Source organism: Eleginops maclovinus, chromosome 21 (assembly GCF_036324505.1).
Source record: "Eleginops maclovinus isolate JMC-PN-2008 ecotype Puerto Natales chromosome 21, JC_Emac_rtc_rv5, whole genome shotgun sequence".
NCBI classification, from domain to species: Eukaryota; Metazoa; Chordata; class Actinopteri; order Perciformes; family Eleginopidae; genus Eleginops; species Eleginops maclovinus.
In genome coordinates this window covers 5,311,894-5,333,570 of record NC_086369.1, presented here as the reverse complement: position 1 = coordinate 5,333,570, position 21,677 = coordinate 5,311,894, and the positions used below count along the sequence as shown (strand labels likewise).

Below are 21,677 nucleotides of genomic sequence, written 5' to 3'. Positions count from 1 at the left end.
TAACTGACCCAATTTAGAGAAAGAGCAAGAAAAACACAACACAATCTAAAAGATCTAACTTCATAGGTGCTTCATATGCAGAACCTGTGTTATTATGCAAAATGATCTTAAGTTCTTTGTGATAAGGTCCCCAATTTAGGATTATTGTGTAAACATCCAGTTGTCTGACTCAGCAGACATTTATATGAGTAACTGAAACATTCTGCTTCCCCTCCAGAGCTGGTGGATGTTTCTTCATTGTTCCTCTCAACTTATAATAATAACTTCACATACATGACATTTTTTGGCATTCTTAATCTGCATCAACTCTTACATCAGTTTGGACAGGATAAATATGTTCTTGGAGATTTATCTTTTCTTTATTTTTATTGAGCAATTAGGTTGTGGTCTTTGTATATTCTACCTCATCTGCACCAAATGAGGTGTCTCAATCAAGCTTTAGATGTACCTCAATTTGAATGCAGTGCCTGAAATGGGAATAGTAATGCACATGCTTCACATCTATGCAGTAAACTAAACCCACTTATAATAAAAGTTGAAGACACAAGTTTGCCTTTGATATTTTTTACAGGAAGTGAAACCTTGAAAATACACGAGATTACAAAAGCTGTTCGAAGGTAACGTAAAATTGAAACAGAAACAAAGAAACGTAGTTTATAGCTTTAGTCCATGGTATAATTGTTATTTTAAAAGTGTTTAGAAACTCTTTATTTTATTTTAAGAGTTTTTTTTTTTCCTCCACATTTTAGAAGTCGACAGCGCAGGAAAACATCAGAACATTCCTAATAAAAGTCTTATAACTTACATCATTAAGCTCATCATACGTCCACTAGCGTTGGTGTCACGTGCAGCCTGGGAGCTGAAGGGTCACGTGCCGTGGTCTGCCTCTTCACAGCAGCTGGAGCATCAGAAACTCACCGGAGGAGGAACTGTCTCCCTGCAGGTAGGATGATATATATAGCTATTCTTCTTCGTATAACCTCATTCAACACTTAAACACAAAATAAAAAGAGACAGGAAGTGAATAAATATTGGTTGATGTTGCAGCGCAGTCCTTAAAAGGGACTTTAGAAGTGATGTAGCGACATTTCTGTAACCAATGAGCCGGTGTAATACTGATTATCCAGAAAAAAATGTTATGATAGCGGATAGTAGCGATACAATTTGTGCCTTCTCAATTAAAGAATAAGACGTGGATTTATTACTTTTAACATTTTGCTGTCTATAGATTTTTAGCCAGTGTGTGTTTGTTAAATGTACCATTCCCAGCCGTGTCCCTAAACGCCTCATTTGTTTAAAATAGCCTACCTGAAGACTGAACAATGTCCAGGTGAACATATGGGACTATATTTCTGGAAATATCATTAACATTATGAGGTTGCTAACTTTTTATCATAGATTTTACATTCAATGGCTGATGGGATTAAGGAAGTATCATGTGAGAGCATACTCTAAAAAATGAAAAGTGATAAAGAGATAAGGATCCTGCTTTGTGTAATAGGCTTATATATCAGTGCACTGTGTTGCCAGCATAGACCATCTCAATCGAGAGGTGAAAGTCATTGTAAACTGAGATTTAGGCTATTTTAACAAATGCATTTTCCTCCTTAAAGTGCACATCACATGTATTATAACATACAGCTCCAGTTTAGTTATCAACAGTTACAGTCTGAGTCAAAACAATGTGTTGTCAGGAAGTTGAAATGCTCCAGAGCAACACAATGCTGGTCAAAACAGCACTGGCTGACTCAGAGTTACGTTGGAGACTTGGGACACAGTGAGCAGGACAAACATGCTCTGACAGAGATATCTAGATTGGTCCTAATCTTGTTAACAGGATTAACACCTTTTAAAATCCTCGCAGAGTGCTGTGGATGAGATCTGGCTGTGGAGCATTTTGTAATGAAGCACAAAACAACGCTTTAGTGGTAGTCAATACATGTAAAACACTGAATCTTGGGAAGTTGGTAAGTTTGGTAAGTAAGTCTAATTTTAGCTCATCTTAAACCCGACAGACAGTGGCAGACTCATTTTCACCTTCAGACTTGAAGTGCTTCAGTAGAGGGGTCTATACAAAGTGCTGTGGGAGTTTGATGTTGTGTGTTCATCATGCAGACAGTGTGTAGTCAGCTCACCAGAGAGATCGGTTGTGCAACGTTGCTATCACGGTCGATGACTCTCATCTAGACTCTTCTGCTTTGTCCAATAAATGAGCACTTTCACTCTACAATGTGCTGTAGTTCACCAAGGGGAAAGCCACGGCAGGGACACAGGGTACACTCGGACTCTATTATCAACTGGGGGCACAACACTCCGGATGCTTGCTGTAACTTTGGTTAGTTATCAAATCATTCAGTGACAGCCTTGACTAAAGCATCGCTAAACAATCATATTAAATTGAGGAAAATGTCAATAATGTGTAGTTATTTGGTCAAGAATGGATGGATTGTCAGATATGCATGATCCCCAGTGGATGAAGCCTACTGACTCTGATGATCCCATGACTTTTTCTGTAGCAATGTTCACTTGCATTTATAAAAAATACCTCATCATATAGATTGGCACCACATTTTGCTCCGACTTTCATGACCTCCAGAAGATGTACCCTAACTTGTGCGATCCCATGACATTTCTATTAGAGCCAATGGTTTTGAGTGAAATGTCTTGGCAACGTTAGATGGATTCACTTTGAAAATGCTCATGTTCCACTGAGATAGACATTTAATAATGTTTTTTTATTCTCAACTGTGCTAACATAACAGCCTCTCAGAGCCACTAGCTGTAGAGTTTCTCCTCAGAGGATGGATCCTTACGTTTTTGGGGACTTTTCCTAGAGGTCTATCAACTTCAGTTTAGTCCATGACCTTTTAAGTAACCTACACACAACACAACACAACAATATAATAAGCTTTAATGCATTAGTATAGCAATATGGTCTGGCATGCACTAACGTGCTAAATGGAACATTGCTTTTACATAGGGTAAATAATTGATCTAGTTGTGAAAGAAATCTAATGTTCCCTCTGTTTTAAGAACTCTGGAGAAAGTGTTCTAGGCTGCAATGGCCCTGAAAGGTGGCTGGTACTAAGAGAGTTATGTAAGAGTTTTAGGACTCAGGCTGCGGGTAATTTTCCCTCAGAGAGTTCATGCTCAGTCAGAGGGGTTAAAAAGGTTGTAGGAGCGGTGGTGCATGGCAGAGAACAGGAGCAGGAGGACAGGGGAAAAGAGGAGGCCTCAGCTCCTGTTGGGTGGACATGGAGCTCTCAGGGAGGTTCACTGTAGAGCGGCAGGACCAGCCGCTGCACCTGATGTCCCCTTGGACTCTGGTGAGTTGGGGTGCTCTGTAACTTCTCTTTGTCTACACAGAGTGATGTTTTTCTTTAATCTTGGCTATAACAAACATTATTATCATTTATTTTTTGTAGCCTTTACATTTGGAAGGTGTTGATCTTAACAAATTAGGTGTCAAGGCTGCTCTGGTAAACCTTACCATGAGACCATCCTAACATCTGCAGCAGCTTCAGACTGGACGCAAATTTAAATCCTGAGTCATTTCTACCATTCCAACGGGGAAGCTGATAATGGTTAAATAATGTAATGAATATTCACATGGCTAAATAACGAAATATCTTAATTTTCTGACATTATGTAATGCTATAAATAACACTCTCTGAAGTTTGATTAAATAACCACATGGGAATTCTTCATGAAGGCTTATCCTTTGAATTAAGTGCCTTTCAAATTAAGGTGAATTTATTACACTGATGGAAAAATCAATGACCATAACTCACACAGATCTCAATCATATTATGGTATTTATCACCATATTGCGCAACCCTGCTTTATATTGTTACCACCTAAAAGTCAGCAGGGTGGTTTACACGCTGCTGTCACTGGTTGTGAAGTGATAATCACGATGAAGCTGTAGAGATGCAGTATCTCATAGCTATTCCTTTTTCTCTGAGCAGAGTGCATTTTTCACGACTATATCTTAAGAGCACTATAGAGTTTAGTGGGTTCAGCTGTGTGAGAATAAACGGTTTCAAAGTCCATTTAGCTGGTATGCAGCTCTGATTTAGTCAGTGTAAACAGTTTTCCTAAATACTGAAACACACTGCTGCACCTTTGTAAAAGATGTTCTTTAGAGTTCTGTCCTCTACAGTAATTACAGGTTCTTAGCGAACACGATATCACATAATGACACTCAAATGACTAGCACGGACGTTGATGATCACTATGAAGCAGGTGCATTAAAAACAAGGAAAGCTAGGTTAGCTAGTTGTATAGCCTAAATTGGGATTTTAGTGACACTGTGTTCCTTGTAGAGACAGAACACACACTCTTTGCCCGGCTCTATCGAGGGCATGATTAAGTCTCCTTCAGCTCAGGACTCTTTTGAGGAAAATGGGACGGAGCCGCTGTGTTTAGGGACCAGCTTGCATTCCCTTTGCAGACTATTCAGATCAACAGGAGCCTTACTACTGGGACACTGACCTAGTAAGACGCAACAAGACAGTAGCGAGTGGTTTCTTTCTGATACCTATAAATGTGTGTTGACTTGATTTTAGAAGGTGATAGATGCAGGTTTAATTATTAATGATTATTTTTTGCCGACAGGTGGACACTATGAACTACGTGGGGCAGCTGGCGGGACAGGTGCTGGTGACGGTGAAGGAGCTGTATAAGGGGATCAATCAGGCCACGCTGTCGGGCTGCATCGACGTGGTGGTGGTGCGACAGCCTGATGGGACGTTCCAGTGCTCCCCTTTCCACGTTCGCTTCGGAAAACTGGGGGTCTTGCGCTCCAGGGAGAAAGTAGTGAGTGCTCCAATTTTGATATCATGATAGTAAGGTCATTTCTTAAAATCTGGCTGAATATCTTCCTTCCGTCTGAAGATCATAACATCCAATCCACTCTGCTTCTCATAACACTCCAGTCTATCCTCAGACTGTGTCGGCTAAGCGCTAAGGTGGGATGAACAGACTCAATTTAGCCTGCTTTTCCCAACACCTAGAGAATGATCCCCTTCAAGATAAGGGTCTTGCAGTACAGCAGGGTCTTTTCTTACATAATCTGCAGGACAGCGAGTGCAGGAAGTACACTGTTGTTGACAGGGAAGAAAGGACGTTAGGGCAAAAGGAATACAACCTAATTTAGCTTCATGAAGTGTCAGCATCTTTGCCTCTCTGTACACAAATAAAATGCTGTATTTTTTTGACCTTTTCAACAAGCTAATTCAACCCAGCCAGGCCAAGTCTGAGTTACACAGTGTGTGTCGCATACATGGATTAAAACTTGCGCCATTTGCTGTAAACAGCCTTCGAACAAGATGGTTTTTCTCTGGCTTAACTCTAATTCTTCCTTTATCTGTGGTACAGTTTATTTTTATATGCATAAGCTGTGTTTTCTATGCATGTGGTGCTGTAAACAAACCTTCTCTGCTGAGGCCAGATGAGGACATTGTGGTGAACTACACGGTAAAGGTTTCTTACTGAGATGTGTCTGATTCTGCAGATTGACATAGAAATCAATGGGGAACCTGTGGAGCTGCACATGAAGCTGGGAGACAACGGAGAGGCCTTTTTTGTCCGAGAGACAGAGCAGCATAACGTGAGTCCTGAACAGATTATGATAAAAAAAAACTATGATTAAACACTTCTTGCTTCATGCTAAAGTAAATCATTCCTTCATGTTAGCATTAGCTCAAAGCATCGGTTGCGGCTAAGAACACACTCTTAGCCTTAATCATTTACTTAATTTTTTAGGAGATAGTTCCAGCTCACCTGGTGACCTCGCCCATCCCCTCAGAAGAAGATCTGTTGAGGAGCAGAGAGCCCAGATGTGGTGGCGCACCGCTGGAGAACACTCAGCCTCCGAGTCCTGAAGACTCCACCTCTGGAAACCTCCAACCCTGCACCCACACAACTGGGAAGAAGAAGAGGAAACGCAGGAGGAAGCACAAAGCTGAGCCACGAAAGGAGGAGCAGAGCACGCCTGCAGGCGGAGAGCCGGAGCTGTGTGAGCTCAGCTCAGATGAGGAGCACACAAACACACACAACGGATGGTAAGCAGAGTTTAATATCTGGACTGTTATGTGATGTATACTTGTGTTAACGTCATTGTTTCCTGTCTTCAGGCCATCTTCCCTCTCTGTGATGAAGGAGAACATGGACCACAGGCAACCTTCCCCCCTCACCACCCTCGAATGGGACAGCTACCCCTTCTCTGACGCCGACTGGTCCCCTTGCAATACGTACGCACCCCCCTCTTTTTCCAGTCACATATTTACATTGTTCATACAAGCGTAAAGAAACAATGAGATAATCCACTTTATCATAACATGCAGTGAAAACAAATCACTCCCATAATGCCATTTCAGCTGACTGGAATTGTGGTTTGCTTACAGCAGGGAGATGTTGGAGCCCGCATCGCCAAAGAGTGACTCCGAGCTGATGCTGAAGCCAGAAGAGAGCATACTCAGGGCCGAGTCCCACATGCAGTGGACATGGGGAGAGTTCCCAGAATCCACCAGGGTAAGGCTAAGACCTAGCCTTGTAGGATCTGCTCTAAACTTTGAAATGCAAAACATATTTGTGTTGTAATAGATCATGTCCTCATTTTCACATATTTGGCTAAACAGAAATCCTTTTTGGAAATGCATTTGTTTATATATAAGCTTCATCTTGTTGTTTTTGTTTTTAATTACATCTAGGTCAACAAAAAGGACAAATCAGAGCCAAGGACACTGACCATCACTCCCTCTGAGAACACACACTTCAGGGTTATCTTGAGCACAGAAGCCATGGAGGAAAGGGAAGGAGAGAGGACAACAGAACCCATTTGCAGTATTGTGAAGCCAGAGCCCCGCACCATCAAACCTGATCAGTGCAGCTGCACCTCCCAGCGCCCTGAAGCTTTGTCAGGCAACACAAACATTACAACAGACCTTTCAGATCTAATGTCCAGCAGTTTTACATCAGGGCCGTGTCCCCCCAATTCTGACCTTAGCCCAAAGGCAGCAAACACAATACGGTGGAAGTCTACGCCGCCGAGCCGCAGGGTTAGCGGCTCTGCTGCCAGCGGAGGCACCATGGCTGCAGACTCAGCAGCTGTTTGTCCCGATGCAAGATCTAAACCCAGCGACTCCCCAGCCAAGAGGAGAGGTAACACAAGCGTGTTTATAACTATATTTCTGTAAACTGTGCTAAAGGCAGGTACAGAATATGTTCATTCTGCAGCAAAGAAGCGTCTTAGACATTTCTGGTGTAGGTGCAGTAGTATATTGTGTTTTAAATGCTGTGGAAAAATCTTGAGTATATCTCCAGACAACATGGAGGTTCTCTACATGCAGTTTACATTTGAGTGGATGTTAACAGGAAGGAAGTGGTTTGTATTTGCGTAGAGGCTGAGTTTATTTACTACCTGAGCTGCTCTGCATTCACATGCTCAAGTGAAAGAAAAGGAAGTGAAAAGAACAAAAACAGTCAGCACTTTCTCTTGTTTTTGCTTTCTAAAAAAAGGTGTGAGCAAGAGGAGCCAGCACCAGGGCCCTGAAGATATTTACCTGGACGACCTGATTGCACTTGAGCCTGATGTTGTAGCCCGCTACTTCCCAAAAAGGTACACAGAAGCAGTAAATGGAAGCAGCTATTTACCCCACTCAGAGATTCTTGATGTGTGAAATTGTGTGTATTTTTGCAGTGAGTCTGAGCAGGTTCCTAAGCACTGGGTGGAGAGGGGCCGGCGCTCCGGATCCCAGTCCCCTCAGTCGGTGGGCAGCGCCGCGGCAGACAGCGGCACCGAGTGTCTGTCCGACTCTGCCACTGACCTGCCGGACATCACGCTGTCGCTGTGTGGAGGTGCCGGAGAGGACTCTGAGATCCCTAAAGGTACTTTATAATCAATAATAGCAGCAATTATCAATTCCGGACTGATAAAACATAAGTAGCTGACTACTACATCCGTGTTAAAAGTCCAGAGGGCAAAGTAGGTTTATGTAGTAGATTTTGGAAGCAGCAGCTGATTGAACTATATACAAGAAATTGAAAGAAATATTATAATGTATATATTCATATAACGAGGCTTTTATGTTCCATTTATTGCAGAGAAATTCATGGAGCACATCATCACCTACAATGAGTTTGCAGAGGATCCAGCAATAATCGACAATCCCAATTTGGTGGTTAAAATTGGAAACAGGTGAGTTGTACAGGTACCTGACTCGTCAAGTTAATAACTAATTAATACCTAATAACATGTGCACATAACAGTTAATTAAACCCTCTCCTCCTCAGGTATTACAACTGGACTCTGGCAGCCCCGTTGATACTCAGCATGCAGGCTTTTCAGAAGAGCTTGCCAAAGGTATCCTATTTTCTACACTGTATATAGTATCTCCACATAACACATTTATTTACACATGAATTATTTCTCTGAATGGCAGGCTACAGAGGAGGCCTGGGTGAAGGAGAAAATGCCCAAAAAATCTGGACGCTGGTGGTTCTGGAGGAAGAGCAGCGTGAAGGTCAGGGGGAATCCCTCACTGTGCGTGTCATAGGAATTGTCAAATGAGGAACAAATGTAGAATGGCTAATAATAATGTGTGATCTTTCCTAAGTCATCATCAGAAACCAAGTTAGAGACACAAGAGTCCCTAACAGAAGAGAGCCCTGCCCCTACCCAGGCCCCAGAAACACAGTGAGTCAGCAACAAAGCTCTGGCTTCCTCACAGCATCACAGTCACACACCAACACTGGCACTTGTTGGGTAAACATGTCCCACACAGGCTGGATGACTCATAACCAAGCATTCAGATGGAAGAACTTAAATGCTGTTTTGCATTAGGCAGCTGTAATTCATATTTTTATTTAGTTTGCACGATGTGTACACAAACATCCTGCATATTTATTGGAGAACAAAGCAGAGTTACAGGCAGAAGAGGATGTCTACTGCCCCCTGGTGACTGGAAATGATACTGCAGGGATTTCTTGTAAACCATAAATCACACAGAATCATAAACATGGCTTTTTGTCATGAAATTGTGTTTGTGTCCGCAGGCAGAAAGCGGCAGAGTGGTCCAGCGACGATGAGACTAAAGAGCTGAGCGCTGTGACAACCGCTCCGATTCCTACTGAGCATGAGCAGATAGAAGGCCCGACTCCGGCGCCTTGTCACTCCTACAAGAAGTCCCTCCGCCTGTCGTCTGACCAGATAGTAAGATCACTGATACTAAGACAAAGACAGAAAAAAATGTTGGGTGTACAAAACAGGAGTACAACCGGATTATTCCAGCTGTATATAATCTTCTTTTCTGTTTCCTGAAGGCCAGCCTGAAGTTAAGGGACGGCCCTAATGATGTCACCTTCAGCATCACCACTCAGTACCAGGGGACATGCCGCTGCGAGGGCACCATCTACCTGTGGAACTGGGACGACAAGGTCATCATCTCTGACATCGACGGCACCATCACCAAGTACGATTGCTGTATTCTCAGGCTTAAATTCCTCCAATATCGTTCGCGACACTCAAAAGAGAGTTCTTACTCGTACACTGCTCCTCCCTTCCCCACAGATCAGACGTGTTTGGTCACATTCTGCCTCAGCTCGGGAAAGACTGGACTCATCAAGGCATCGCTAAGCTCTACAACTCTGTGCACGAGTAAGACGGATATTAATTACAATTCTGTTAAAATATGGCAATAAGTAAACGAGCTGGAGTTAACACATCAGTAAATATCTGCCTACTACAGGAACGGCTACAAGTTCCTGTACTGTTCGGCCCGAGCGATCGGCATGGCTGACATGACGCGGGGATATTTGCACTGGGTGAACGACAGAGGGACCCTCCTGCCTCAGGGGCCCCTCATGCTCTCCCCCAGCAGCCTCTTCTCTGCCTTCCACAGGTAAGAGATTTTAGTTACTTATCTGAAAGCAATTTCTAGAGGAGATTTAGCAGAAGTGTATATTTTCTGAGCCAATTTGTTTAAAAATAAAGAACAGTGGTGGTTCGACACGGTTTGCATTGTTTAAAACAAGATATATATATATATATATATATTTTATGTATTTACATTGTTTGGTAAACTGTTTTTAAGTTAATTTTGAACAATAAATTCATTTTCTGTTATTTCTTTTAAAAGAGGGAACGGCATCGACAGAGGTTTTTGTGTCAAATCTGAATTTTTTCGTATTCTCTTGATAGAGAGGTTATAGAGAAAAAGCCGGAAAAGTTCAAGATCCAATGCCTCACAGACATCAAGAACCTGTTCCTCCCAAACACACATCCCTTCTACGCAGCCTTTGGAAACAGAGAGAGCGTAAGTGGAACATGTTTGCTGTGTTTTTCTTTATAATAAAGAGGTATACTGTTATGTTCAGTTAGATGGTTATTGTCTCTCTCTCTCTCTCCTGTGTTTCAGGATGTGTTTGCCTACAAGCAAGTGGGCGTTCCCGTGTGTCGGATATTCACAGTGAATCCCAAAGGAGAGCTAATCCTCGAGCAAGCCAAAGGCAATAAAACATCGTGAGTACAGAAGCATCGTTGGAGTTATTGTTTGTTTGTGTCTCTCAGCAGATTCCCTCAGACAAACGCTGACTGTTACCATCTGGGATTTTTTTTATGTCCCAGATACAGCCGGCTGAGCGAGCTGGTGGAGCACGTCTTCCCTTTACGCAGCTCCCAACACAGCGCCACCTTCAGCTGCCCCGAGTTCAGCTCCTTCTGCTTCTGGAGGCAGCCCGTCGCCGAGGTGTGTTTAGAGGAGCTGCTTTGACTCAATCTGATGTTAGGAATGGCTCCCAGTAATTCTGTGAGCTTCTGGAACAGCTTGATATGTCTTAGACACATTCCACTTTAGTGACAGAGTTTGGGATATGAATGTACTCCATGTTTTACACATTTTGGGACTTATTCTTAGTGCATGAGCTACACATTAAGAGGTGTATTTGAAGCTTTTTGGCGCATACAAAAGCCAAAGCATGTTTTAGCCATTTGAACAGTTTTTCGTTAGTGTAGGAAGATATTACCCAAGCACTTATTTGGCAGTGGAGGTGTTTAAACTGGCCACTGTTCAGTATGAAACAAATACTGATTGTATTTCTCTCTTTCCATGACTTGAGGGCGATCATAAAACATACATATTTATAGCAGCTATATTTTCATCCCTTTTAAGGCCTTACTCACTCTGTGGTGGTCTTATATCTCTGCTTCCTAACTTTGCACAATAACGCTGTGAAGAAAACTGTGAAAAGACTTAGGTCATACTTGCATTACTTTAATTTAAGAACAGGAACTCTTTATGAGCTGTAGATGCTGGTATATTGGTATGACGTATTTTTCCAAACCAAGATTTAGTTAGATAACTATTCTTATAACTCATCTGCTGCCAGGCCTGTGTGATGTTAATGTTATGCCTCTTTTTGTTTTTATCCTTTTCACACTCAGTAACAGCTGCAATTTGAAGTATTCTTTCTATGAAAGTGAAGACGTTTGTGTGAAGAGAACACACAGTATATATCTGATTTTGTGCAGACATGTCACTTTTCAGGGTTCTCTCTCTGCTGATGTGTTTCCTGTAGATTGTCATTACATTATGATGTCACAATGTAAGCACAAAGAATGTCTTGAAGAAAAAACAGGCGGAAAGTTATTTAAAGTAGTGTATATTTTAAACTCTGTAATTAATTAAATGTTACATCAAATGGTTGACAGTGCTCACAAACTTAATTTGCACATTTTGACAATTTTAGCACCCCAAAAATGAAATCCTGTTATGGATGTTATAGGTATAGAAGTAAGCATGAACAAATCTGATCACCAGGAATTACATTTTTACAATTCCCATGTTTTGAAATACTAAGAAACAAACTGGTGGAGGGCAATAACATTGTCAAGCAAATATGTGTTAGAAATGAACAAGTGTAGCCAAAAGTTGCAGTGGAAATGCTCTATATATTAATACTTACCATAGAAATAATCTCATTTATTAGTGACTTCTTTTAGAGTGTCTTTCCCTCCCTGATAATATAAAATCACCATTAGCCTTAATACATCCCAAATAATGTGCACCATACTCCATGATATGATGAGGTGTCTTTAAAGAAAGGCATGGCTACCGTTTGGAATAGCTGCTGGGGTAAAGCAGCGTGGCGCTGAAAGATGACAGGATCTCAGAGGACGCCGAGATGGCGAGTTTTCCCGCCGTCATGACGAGTCCGGCTCGGTCTCCCCTCCTCAGCGGCAGCACCAGGCTCAGGGACGTGGAGCTGCTGCAGTGACACTGGTCAGGTGACAGTGGTGCAGCTGCTCCAGACAGGAAGCCTGTGGAGTCTAACTTCTGGACGCTGCGGTTGGACACGGACAGCACCGCCTCCACCCTCTCACCTCGCTGCGCTACCAGCACGGCCGTCACCAGGTAGCGGCCGTCAGTGGGCGCCGTGAAGATTCCTGAGAACAACACAAAGATGCTCTGAAGACGCACCATTTTTATGTCCACCACTCAACCAGATCAAAATAATGAATAGGTTAAAGTCAAATCCCTACAAATATTCAATCTCGTGAGGATTAGTCTTACTGATGATAGTTATCTTAGCTTTCCCCAAGCACCACAATGAGGAGGGCGTCTTTGAGTTGTAGTTACATTCCAATCTACTCTATAAATTCAAGTATGGTGTACAAAATGAACTGAAATTACTTTTACGAACCATAAACTCTTCAGTTAGCACCATCAGTGGGGATCATTTTGAACTCCTGCTACATGCTGTGTTCTTCCTTTACTTATCACACTCCTGTCAGCCTCAGCCGTGCTTTGAGTTTGGTGCATGCTAATATTCTAGAGTCTAGAATGTAGACTGACATATAGGTAAAAACCAATGTATAATATAAACATTATATTGTAAGCATGCATCATTTTGTATCTCATAAGCATGTAGAGTATGAGAAATAAGTCTGCAAGAAAGGGTGTATAAACTATTGGCCAGAATGATAATTGAAAACACATTTTATTATCTATTACTTTCCTTAGCGATTCTGAAATAACCAAACATGTTTGCTGTTATTGAGCATATTTATTTCCTCCTTGCATCTTACTTCCTGTGTTTTCCCTCCTGTCTGATTGTGTGATTGTGATCACCTGCTGCCCCTGTGTTTCACCCCCCCTCCCTAGCTGTCTCTCGTCTTGTGATTACCCTTGTGTGTAGTTAGTCTTGCTTTCCCTAGTGTTCTCTGTGAGTTTGTCGTCGTTTTTTCCATTGTTTGGGTTCCTGATCTGTTGCCTACATGTTCTGGATGTCCCTTGTCTGCCCTCCTGTGTCCCTTAAGTGTTCCTGGTTGTAATAGTTTTAATTTAATAAAAGCTTGCCTTTTGTATCCGGCTCCCCTGTTTTTGTACTGCGTTTGAGTCCTGCAGGCTTACGCTCACCGTGACAATTATTTGAATTGCCAAACTAATCAGACATTTAAAATTCCATACTCGGATCGAATGTGGCTTTATGCATCTTTGTTTGGGTTGTGAGGGGGTGTAGGAACAGTTACCTGTGTGAGCGTCATAGTGTCCTCCATCATTGACCAGCACCTTGTCAAATCGAATGATCCCCTTCTCTCCCTGGAACGGCTGCAGAGTCAGCCCGGCGGAGAACGACACCTTCCCATCTGAACACAGGAAGAAAAATGTAACTAACAGCTGTTACATTTACATAAGCAGGAACCTGAATAAAAAATACATTCTGACCTGGAGCAGAGGCAGGTTTCTGTGGAGAGGGTGTGTGGGGCATGTTCACATCTGTGGAGCAAAAGAAAAAATGTCATCCACTCGAGAGGTTCAGTTATTATGCAGCACAAAAAGGTCTAACGTGTATTTACCTGAGATGAGTGGCGGGCTTGTCTTAAGGGAGTCTGAGGATTTGGAAGGGGGGGCTGTGAAATAAAAACACAAAGATGAGACACGTGGAATAATCCTGGGAAACATGCAGAGCATTTATGTGAATGTCTGACCTGGAGCGCCGGCGAAACCCAGAACAGGCATCATGCTGCCGTCCGTCCCCTTGGGCAGCTTGGACGACAAGGTCATCTTCCCTGGAGGTCCCGCCTCTCCGGTCTCCATCACAGGGGGCTGTGGTAGGGAGGCCTCAGGGGGCTCCAATGGCCCTGTGAGGGTCTTACTTGCACCCTGGGGTAGTCCTGTGTCCTCCACTGAAACCTGAATACCTGAAAGAGAAAGGTAGAGAGATTGATGGGGTGGAGGCTGCAGGTCAGAGAGAAACGCAGGGCCAGAGGTGGAGGCCATAACATTGGAATTATGAGCCAGAGAGGCAAATGGCAAGGAAAGTGACAGGTCGCTGTTTTAAGCCTGCCGACCTGAGGTATAAAGATGTCAATTTTCATTTGGGCTGACAACAGGTATGTGCAAATGTTTGACAAAGAAGAAAAAACTCGAGGAGGGCAACACGTTTGAGAAAGAAATGTCCCAATGCTACCAGACTCTTTGACATTTAAGAGAGCATTATCACCGCTCTCATACAACTCTACTGCAAACTATGGACTAATGGCATTTACTTGAGGACGTTTTATTTAGGCTGGCACCGTCAGTGTTCTCATAGAAGTGCAATTTCCCAAACTGGATGGAGGAAGTCTTCAGACCCTTTACCTGAGTAAAAGTACAGATACCAGACAGTAAAACTGAAAGTCCTGCATTTAACGCCAACCAGAGCATGGTTATATAAACCTGTTATTATGGACTCAAACTGAGAAAATGACAGACCCCTGCCCATCTCCCATCATAGGGAAACACCCCTTCACTGCAGGCAGCGCTGCATTCCTGAGAACAGCAGCTGAGACCCTGCAGTTTATCAACACATCTCAACACTGGCTGGGGGGCACACTCTGGGCAACCACCAGACAACAGACCCTCCCCCTCCTCCCTCTGCTGCACCTATAAAAGGCATACCAAGAAACGACCACATGTTCAATCCTCAGACAGCCTGTACTATCTCAGTCCGGGGTGAAGGGCCGTTCAGAAAGGAAGCCTGTTCAACACAAACATGTGGAGAGGGACCGGTGTGTAACCATAAAACAGCACGGGGGTTAGGTCTGCGTGTATGCACATGTGCATGGTTTGATAGCCGAGGAGTCTTTTATGGTCAGGATTGAAAACCGATTTTCAGAGGACAAAAGCGGCACACAGGATGTATGTACGTACGCCAGAGTGTTTGTCATGATGAAAGAGGTGGGCTATAAACAAATGCAGCTGGCTCTTCTGAAAAATCACACGCTCCCAACAAAGCGGCATGGGAAAACCTTGCTTAGTCACTCAACCTCCCCCCCACCAACAGTTCCAGCCCCTTGTGTCACGAGAATGGCCACTTTCCACATTACATACCACCTCATAATGACTGCAAGGCAATTTGTGGGTGTTGACTTTATGAGTCACCCAAACACCCTAAAGACTCAGATTTAAGAATCAATAAATCAAGATCGGCATCCAGAAGTCACAAAGGAGAATTCAACAACAAAGGCTTTATTGAACTTCTGGGGGGCTTAGTCGGGCCCCGTCTTGTTTTGGGTTCATGGAGGTTATCATGTCACACTGCCAACCAGAGCCCCGCCTTATCCCACACAGGTCATAACCTTCAGGCTTAACTCCTGAGCATTGTCACAAGCAGGAAAGCATCTTATCCCAGAAAGTGCCGGAAATAGAGCTTTAGGTGACTGCAGGATAACTTGACAAACACAGAGGGATGTGCTGTACTGCAAGGAAAGGGATTAGGAAACACTAGATAGACATTTTACCAGAGGTGGGAGAAGTACTCCGATCTTGTACTGGAGTAAATGTAGAAGTGCCAGAGTGTAGGAATACTCTGTTACGAGTAAAAGTCCTGCATTCAAAATGTTACTTATTATGCAGATTGGTCCATTTCAGAATAATATCTCTGATATGTTTTATAATTATTGATCATTAAAGTGTTCTCAAAGCTGGTAAAGGTGCAGCTTTGTATACTGCGGGGTAGCTTGTGAATTTACTCCAGGTGGAACTAAAGTCTGATTTAAGTGTTGATTAAATTTCACATCATTGATCCAAATCTGTAAACTAACTGAAGGGAATACATACGTAAATGCAGTGGAGTAAAAGTACAAAGTAGCGTAACATTGAAATACTCAAGTAAAGTATCTCAATATACTTAGTTACTTTACACCAATGCATAATAATAAACTGGTGAAGTGGTGCATCAATTATTTCTAAAGTATACAATGAAACTAACGACCTAAGGGGAGTTTGTGAAGTTATCTTGGATTAAAACTGGGATGTGGTTGAAGCCAAAAAAGCTTTTAAGTGGACCTTGCTTTAAAAAACCTGGTATAACTTTCTAATAACGTAAACTTAAGACAGTGTTACTAATGGTTGTACTCATCGGTCAAAAATATAGAGATGTAAAGAGAAACTATTTTGGGTTTCCAGGTTGTAAACAATCCCTTCATCCCTTTGTTTATTCTCCTTCACTAGGACACCTACTTTATCCTTCTACATAGCTTTTGGTAGACACTTTAAAGGACCACTTATCTATTAGGGGAACAAACATGGATTAAAACCAATGTATTAATTATTAAAACTTAGCTGCAACTTTAAACAGTCTAAATGGTGCCTTATTAAAAGGTGGTTTCATTTTCTATTACACATTTTGTTTCCATGTCATGGATTGATTCTTATTTCAGTGCAGTTATTGATAATTTCCACAAAATTGAGCGGCTGGTAAGCACATACACTGGAGGCCCCCTGAAATGGGTGTTTTGGACAACCTTATGTATTTGAGTCCTTTTGTGTTAAGGAACTATTATAAGTTTCAGCTAGAACGTCATAATTGGCGCTGAAAGCTACAAAATCATTTTAGGAATGACATTTTGCATATGTCTTTTTCTCTTTCCTGAACCGTCTCATTTAGAGTTAACAACCGCTATGACATCATGGTCATCACATTGACGAATGGCCCCTGGGACCCCAGTGCAGCTTTTAGTGTTCCCACTGTTTATTTCAACAGAAAAGGAACTCAGCCGTGCAAGTTGGAAACGTTTTTAAAAACTGCACAGTGAAGAGACGGGGTAAAATAAAACACAGAAGAGGAAAAGGAGTGATTTAACGTGGATCCAGTAGCACTCTGAAGCTCTTGGCTCTGATATAAAGGCTCCCTGTGATAAGATGTGCAGAGGTCTCTCTATCATGGTCTCCTCCGAGTAGTTTCCACTCTCTGCAGATAAGCAGGGGTTGGGGGGCACTAGGATGAGGCAGCTAGCAGGGCAAAGACAAACAAGGAGCCAACATTTTTTCACAGAGCCAGTGGTCAGAATGGCCCCGGGGACATGGCTGAGCATGAATGCAAATCTTGAATAATTGTGCTCCCACTTGCAATACTTCCCGCTGACAGAATGATGAATTAAATGCCATATTATGGCAACAAACATGGGGTGGAGTGGCAATAACCACATCGGCACAAATGAGAAAGCTGGCAGCCATAGAGATGATTCAATACATACAATAATATCTTGATGCAAAACCTCTGGTCTGGATCCAGAACAAAAACCAGGACTATTTCATTCCAGCACACCTCCCTGGGGAATCTTGACTGGATCATGTGCTGCATCACCTGCTCCATAAACCAGGGACTGAAAAACTAGCCGGTCCCAGAGGAAGAGAGTTGGCTCGTAAATATTATGGCCGTGCTTCTAGTTCATATTTACAACTGGGGGAGTCCGAGGGGTCCAGCTGGGTCTCATAGGCACCATTAATGAGCAGACTCATACGACAAATATGTAACATATGCACCGATATGAACATATGTACTCTCAAAATATGCTTACACCAACGAAAGTCTTACAGTAATACCCAGTATAATGATAAACTAGAGGTGAACACCCTAATGTTTTCACATGTTACACCCCAAAATTAACTATAGGCAGCGTTTATGGACGCATAAAGGAACACTTTGATGCACACAAAAAAAAGGCAGAGCAAACATGTGTCTTTATGCCAAGGCATTGCTCAACACAAGTGGGCTCTATTAAATCAACCATGTGTCTCCAATCAACCCTGGCTCTTTCAACTGAGAACATGGTTTAATGAAAATCCAACTTCCTCTCACTCACACAACCAATACCAGAGCCTTCCCAATAAAATGACTAAAATGGACTCCAGTTCAAGCAATGATCGAAGAGGTTGAAGGAATATGACCGTTATCTGATTGATCTCAAGCTTCTGCTATTTAAACTCCTGTGGTTAACCAATTCGATTCAGCTTAAATGAAACCGGAAATCGGTTTAAAGCAAGATTATGAAACGTTTGCTAAGCGAAAACATTTACAGTATTATGGAAAATACAGTAGCACAACCAGGAAAAGGTTAGTTAACTGTAACAATATCAAATAGCAGCAAGAAATTGAAAGCTGGTTAGCTAGCATTAGTCATCATAAGCTGGAGTTAATACAGACTAATAAGACTTCTGAAGAAAATCCCTTAACCTGAGGAATAGTGTGTCTTATTGCTGAGGGATTCATATAATCATCCAAACCTCATGGCAATTATGTTTGTGTGAGCAAAGCCGCTTACCTGTCTTCCCAGCATTGCTGTTGGTTAGCACCTGGAGTTCCGTGGCTACATTAGAGATTTGGTTCTGGATGTTGTCACAGGTTCCCCTCAGTCCTCCAATATCTCGGGCATGAGCACTGACCGTACCATTCAGATGTTTGACACAAGTCCACAACCCAGTGATGTGTTTATTCAGGGCCTCTTTGATCCTCTGGAGGCTAGAGGAGATGGGATCCAGCTTGCCGCACAAACCCTCCACACTAACAATGCGGCTGTCAATGCGTGCAATCTCCTTCCCGACATCTTCTGTTTGTCCCTTGCAGTGGTCCGCCTCACCTTTCACCTCCCTGCGAAGCTCGTCCAGATGGGTCCTCAGCTCTTGATGCTGAGTCCTGTGGAGCTCCAGGAGGTCCTTGGCCTCCTGCTCAGCCCCTGTTTTAACTTGACCCCAGGTGGAGTTGAGGATCAGAGACGCTTGAGACTGCTGGTTGACTACATCTGATAGAGAGTCCTCCAAAATCCCTATACGTCCTTTAAGATAGCCTAACTCGCTGTAGATGTTCTCAATGCTGTTGCTGGAGTTGGGTTGTTTGCCTTCCATGGCTCCACTGCCAGTGATGTGGGCCTTTAGATTAGACTCCATAGCATCTACAGCAGTTCTGCAGCTCTGGAAGTCTTGTTGAATGTTTTCTACAACATTTAAAAGACCCCCAGATGGAGAGCTGGTGCTGGTATTTCCCAACATGGTGGTGAGTCTTTCTTCCATGTAGAACAGCTTGTCCTCCAGAGTGTCCCTCAGATCTTTGATGCCCTCTGCCTGTGCTTTCTTCAGCTTCTCCTCCACAGAGAGGCATTGGCACGCTAAAGTTTTATCAGATGAGTTCAAATGGATGTCCACAAGACCGGTGTCTGCATTTCCTGGACCAATAAGCTTATTCTTAAGGTCCTGGATCTCCTTCCGGAGGTCAGCTTCCTTTGACTCCATGAGCTCGGCCAGGCTGAGGTAGTTTGTTTCCGTTCCTTCGCACTGCTCCTGAACCGATGTGATTTTATAGTCGCAGGCGTTCTTCATGTCTGCTATTTTGATGTCCATGCCTACAATTAGCTCCTCTCTCAGAGCGCTGATCTTCTCGTCCATGTAGGCCTGCAGGTCTACACCACTGGTTGGAGGAGCGGAGGCGGTGTGGGCAGCTGGTTCTGGGCTGCCTCCATTAACAGATTAATCTGTCCGTCATGGTGGTTAACGCGACCCAGCAGGTCATCCAGGGCACTTCTCTTGGACTCTAGATCGTCTGTGACCTGGCTGATCTTGTTCAAGACCTCGTCCATCTGCGTTGTCTCACTCCCAAAAGAGAAGTCCTGCACCTGAACGATGTTGCTCTCTGCGCCTCTCGCGCTGGAGGGCTGTCTGTAGTTATTCAGCAGTGTAGCCAGCATTTTACTGGCGTCCTCTTGAAAATCCAGTCTCAGATTGGAAGACATGTCAGTCATTCTCGCCTGCATGTCGAGGACCATCTGGGATAGCCTCTGCACCTCCTCTTCCAGGTGTTGCTCATTTTGAGATCCTTCATCACCCATATTTGGCCTTTGACCTGTCTGACCTCTAAACTGCCCCTCCCCTCCCCATGGATGGTTCCTCTGATTCTCTGTCCGCTGATCTGGAGCTATAGCAAGACGGAGGGATGGGAAACAGGTATTTTACGCTCTTTTCTGACATTTTTCAAGCAGTAAAGGTTGTTTCACAAATATTCATGGTAGATTTCTCACCTTGTGGGACTGGGTAATGTCCAGAGGCAAATGGAGCAGAGGGCATACGCTCTACTTGGAGCTGCTTCAGGTCTTTCACCTCCATGCAGTCATGGCCCTGGTAACCCGGGCAGCACCTCCACTCCAGCTCTGTTAAAGTCTTGTATGCAATCTTATACATGGGCCTGAACTGTGTCCGATATCTGAAAGCATTAAACACATGAATCCATCCAAACCGTTTAATTTGAATAATTACCAGACACAATTCAGTCCATAAGATTACACAACGCTGTTCAGGAACACAATGGACACTCACAGCACTATGAAGCTATTTGTTGACAAATTAACAGCAGATAAACACCAGTCACATAAAACATTTAATTAAACACACAGATGGCAGGAAGCAGCTTAGACTTTTCACCATTTCTGCTGTTAACCACACAGTCCTGCCATTAGATGATTAACTGTTTCACAAGTTTGTTTGTTGCTCAGTAAAAGTCTGCCTATCTGTGCCAATTATGAAGATTCAACGCAGATGCTGAGTAATCTTTTGGTTTGTAATAAATTAAATTAAATTAAATAATTAAACTAATTCAAATCTCGAAGATGTACAGTAGGCTATATGTTTCATCTTATCCATTTGCATTAAGTACTTCTACTTTTTGTACTCTTAGAATATTTGATACTGTACTATTGCTTATACTTGAAACTGCTTATCGGTAGCAACCCTTCAAGATCTGAAAACTGTAAACAATAAATAGAGATGCAAATCATGTTGATAGCAGTCACTCCACGCCGTTGACAATAGAAACCACACATTGAAAAAATACTAACTGTAGGAAAGAATATTCGCCCTCCAGCTAGTTAGTGCATTCCGGGAACTTACATCACTTGTTGCGCACAGTTTGGCAGCTCCGGAGGACACGGCAAAAGCTCCGGCTGCACAAAACTCTCCGTGCCTCCCACGACGGAACAGCTCACGTTCTTGTGCACAACGTAGGCGCACCAGTTTCTGCAGCAAAATCACCAATTTACACTCAATGCGTAAAAACTGCAGGGCGTATTTATGGCACTGGCTACTTTCCCACAATCAATGAGTAAACGTGAATATTATAAAAACACACTTTCATTACTTACTTATTTCTTTGGCGCGCTCCGGTGCCAGAATATGAGTTCCCCTGGAACATGCTATGTTGGAACGGTGTTCCACTGACAAGAGGAAAGGTTATTAAAAAGTGAAAAAGTCCGCAGATTCCGCGCCTCATTTTTAAAATCTTTCCCTTTCAAGACTGCAGTAGTATTTGAGGTTGCGATCAGTAGTGAAGGTCTGTGTGTTCCAATGATCAGTGAAGGCACCGCGAGC

At 43.0% G+C, this 21,677-nt stretch overlaps 2 protein-coding genes and 1 long non-coding RNA gene across 6 annotated transcripts in view; 1 reads left to right on the top strand and 2 right to left on the bottom strand.

Moving 5' to 3' along the window:
- LOC134884022 (uncharacterized) overlaps positions 1 to 906 on the bottom strand; it is an 8,376-nt gene extending 7,470 nt beyond the window's left edge. The window contains exon 1 of the long non-coding RNA XR_010168365.1: positions 806 to 906. This is a non-coding gene — a long non-coding RNA (uncharacterized LOC134884022). The remainder of the gene's footprint in view (positions 1 to 805) is intronic.
- On the top strand, positions 810 to 11,705 carry LOC134884019 (phosphatidate phosphatase LPIN2-like). Of its 4 annotated transcripts, none has more exons than XM_063912601.1 (20): positions 810 to 943; positions 4,618 to 4,818; positions 5,516 to 5,611; positions 5,767 to 6,065; positions 6,138 to 6,254; positions 6,408 to 6,534; positions 6,714 to 7,164; positions 7,522 to 7,621; positions 7,703 to 7,890; positions 8,107 to 8,200; positions 8,296 to 8,365; positions 8,445 to 8,525; positions 8,619 to 8,698; positions 9,058 to 9,214; positions 9,325 to 9,473; positions 9,572 to 9,658; positions 9,750 to 9,902; positions 10,202 to 10,316; positions 10,419 to 10,522; positions 10,628 to 11,705. In XM_063912601.1, exons 2-20 carry the CDS (start codon positions 4,627 to 4,629, stop codon positions 10,770 to 10,772), a joined length of 2,805 nt encoding a protein of 934 aa, XP_063768671.1. In that variant the 5' UTR covers positions 810 to 943; positions 4,618 to 4,626; the 3' UTR covers positions 10,773 to 11,705. The 4 variants fall into 4 exon arrangements, with proteins under 4 accessions (XP_063768671.1, XP_063768669.1, XP_063768670.1 ...); XM_063912599.1 differs by lacking the exon at positions 810 to 943 and adding an exon at positions 1,860 to 1,976; XM_063912600.1 differs by lacking the exon at positions 810 to 943 and adding an exon at positions 2,748 to 3,326.
- Positions 11,541 to 21,677, bottom strand: emilin2b (elastin microfibril interfacer 2b). The gene is given in 10 exon segments (XM_063912603.1): positions 11,541 to 12,445; positions 13,532 to 13,648; positions 13,728 to 13,778; positions 13,859 to 13,912; positions 13,991 to 14,203; positions 18,590 to 19,741; positions 19,744 to 20,232; positions 20,336 to 20,517; positions 21,201 to 21,326; positions 21,452 to 21,677. Coding segments are annotated over 10 exon segments (2,847 nt in total). The 5' UTR covers positions 21,580 to 21,677; the 3' UTR covers positions 11,541 to 12,110.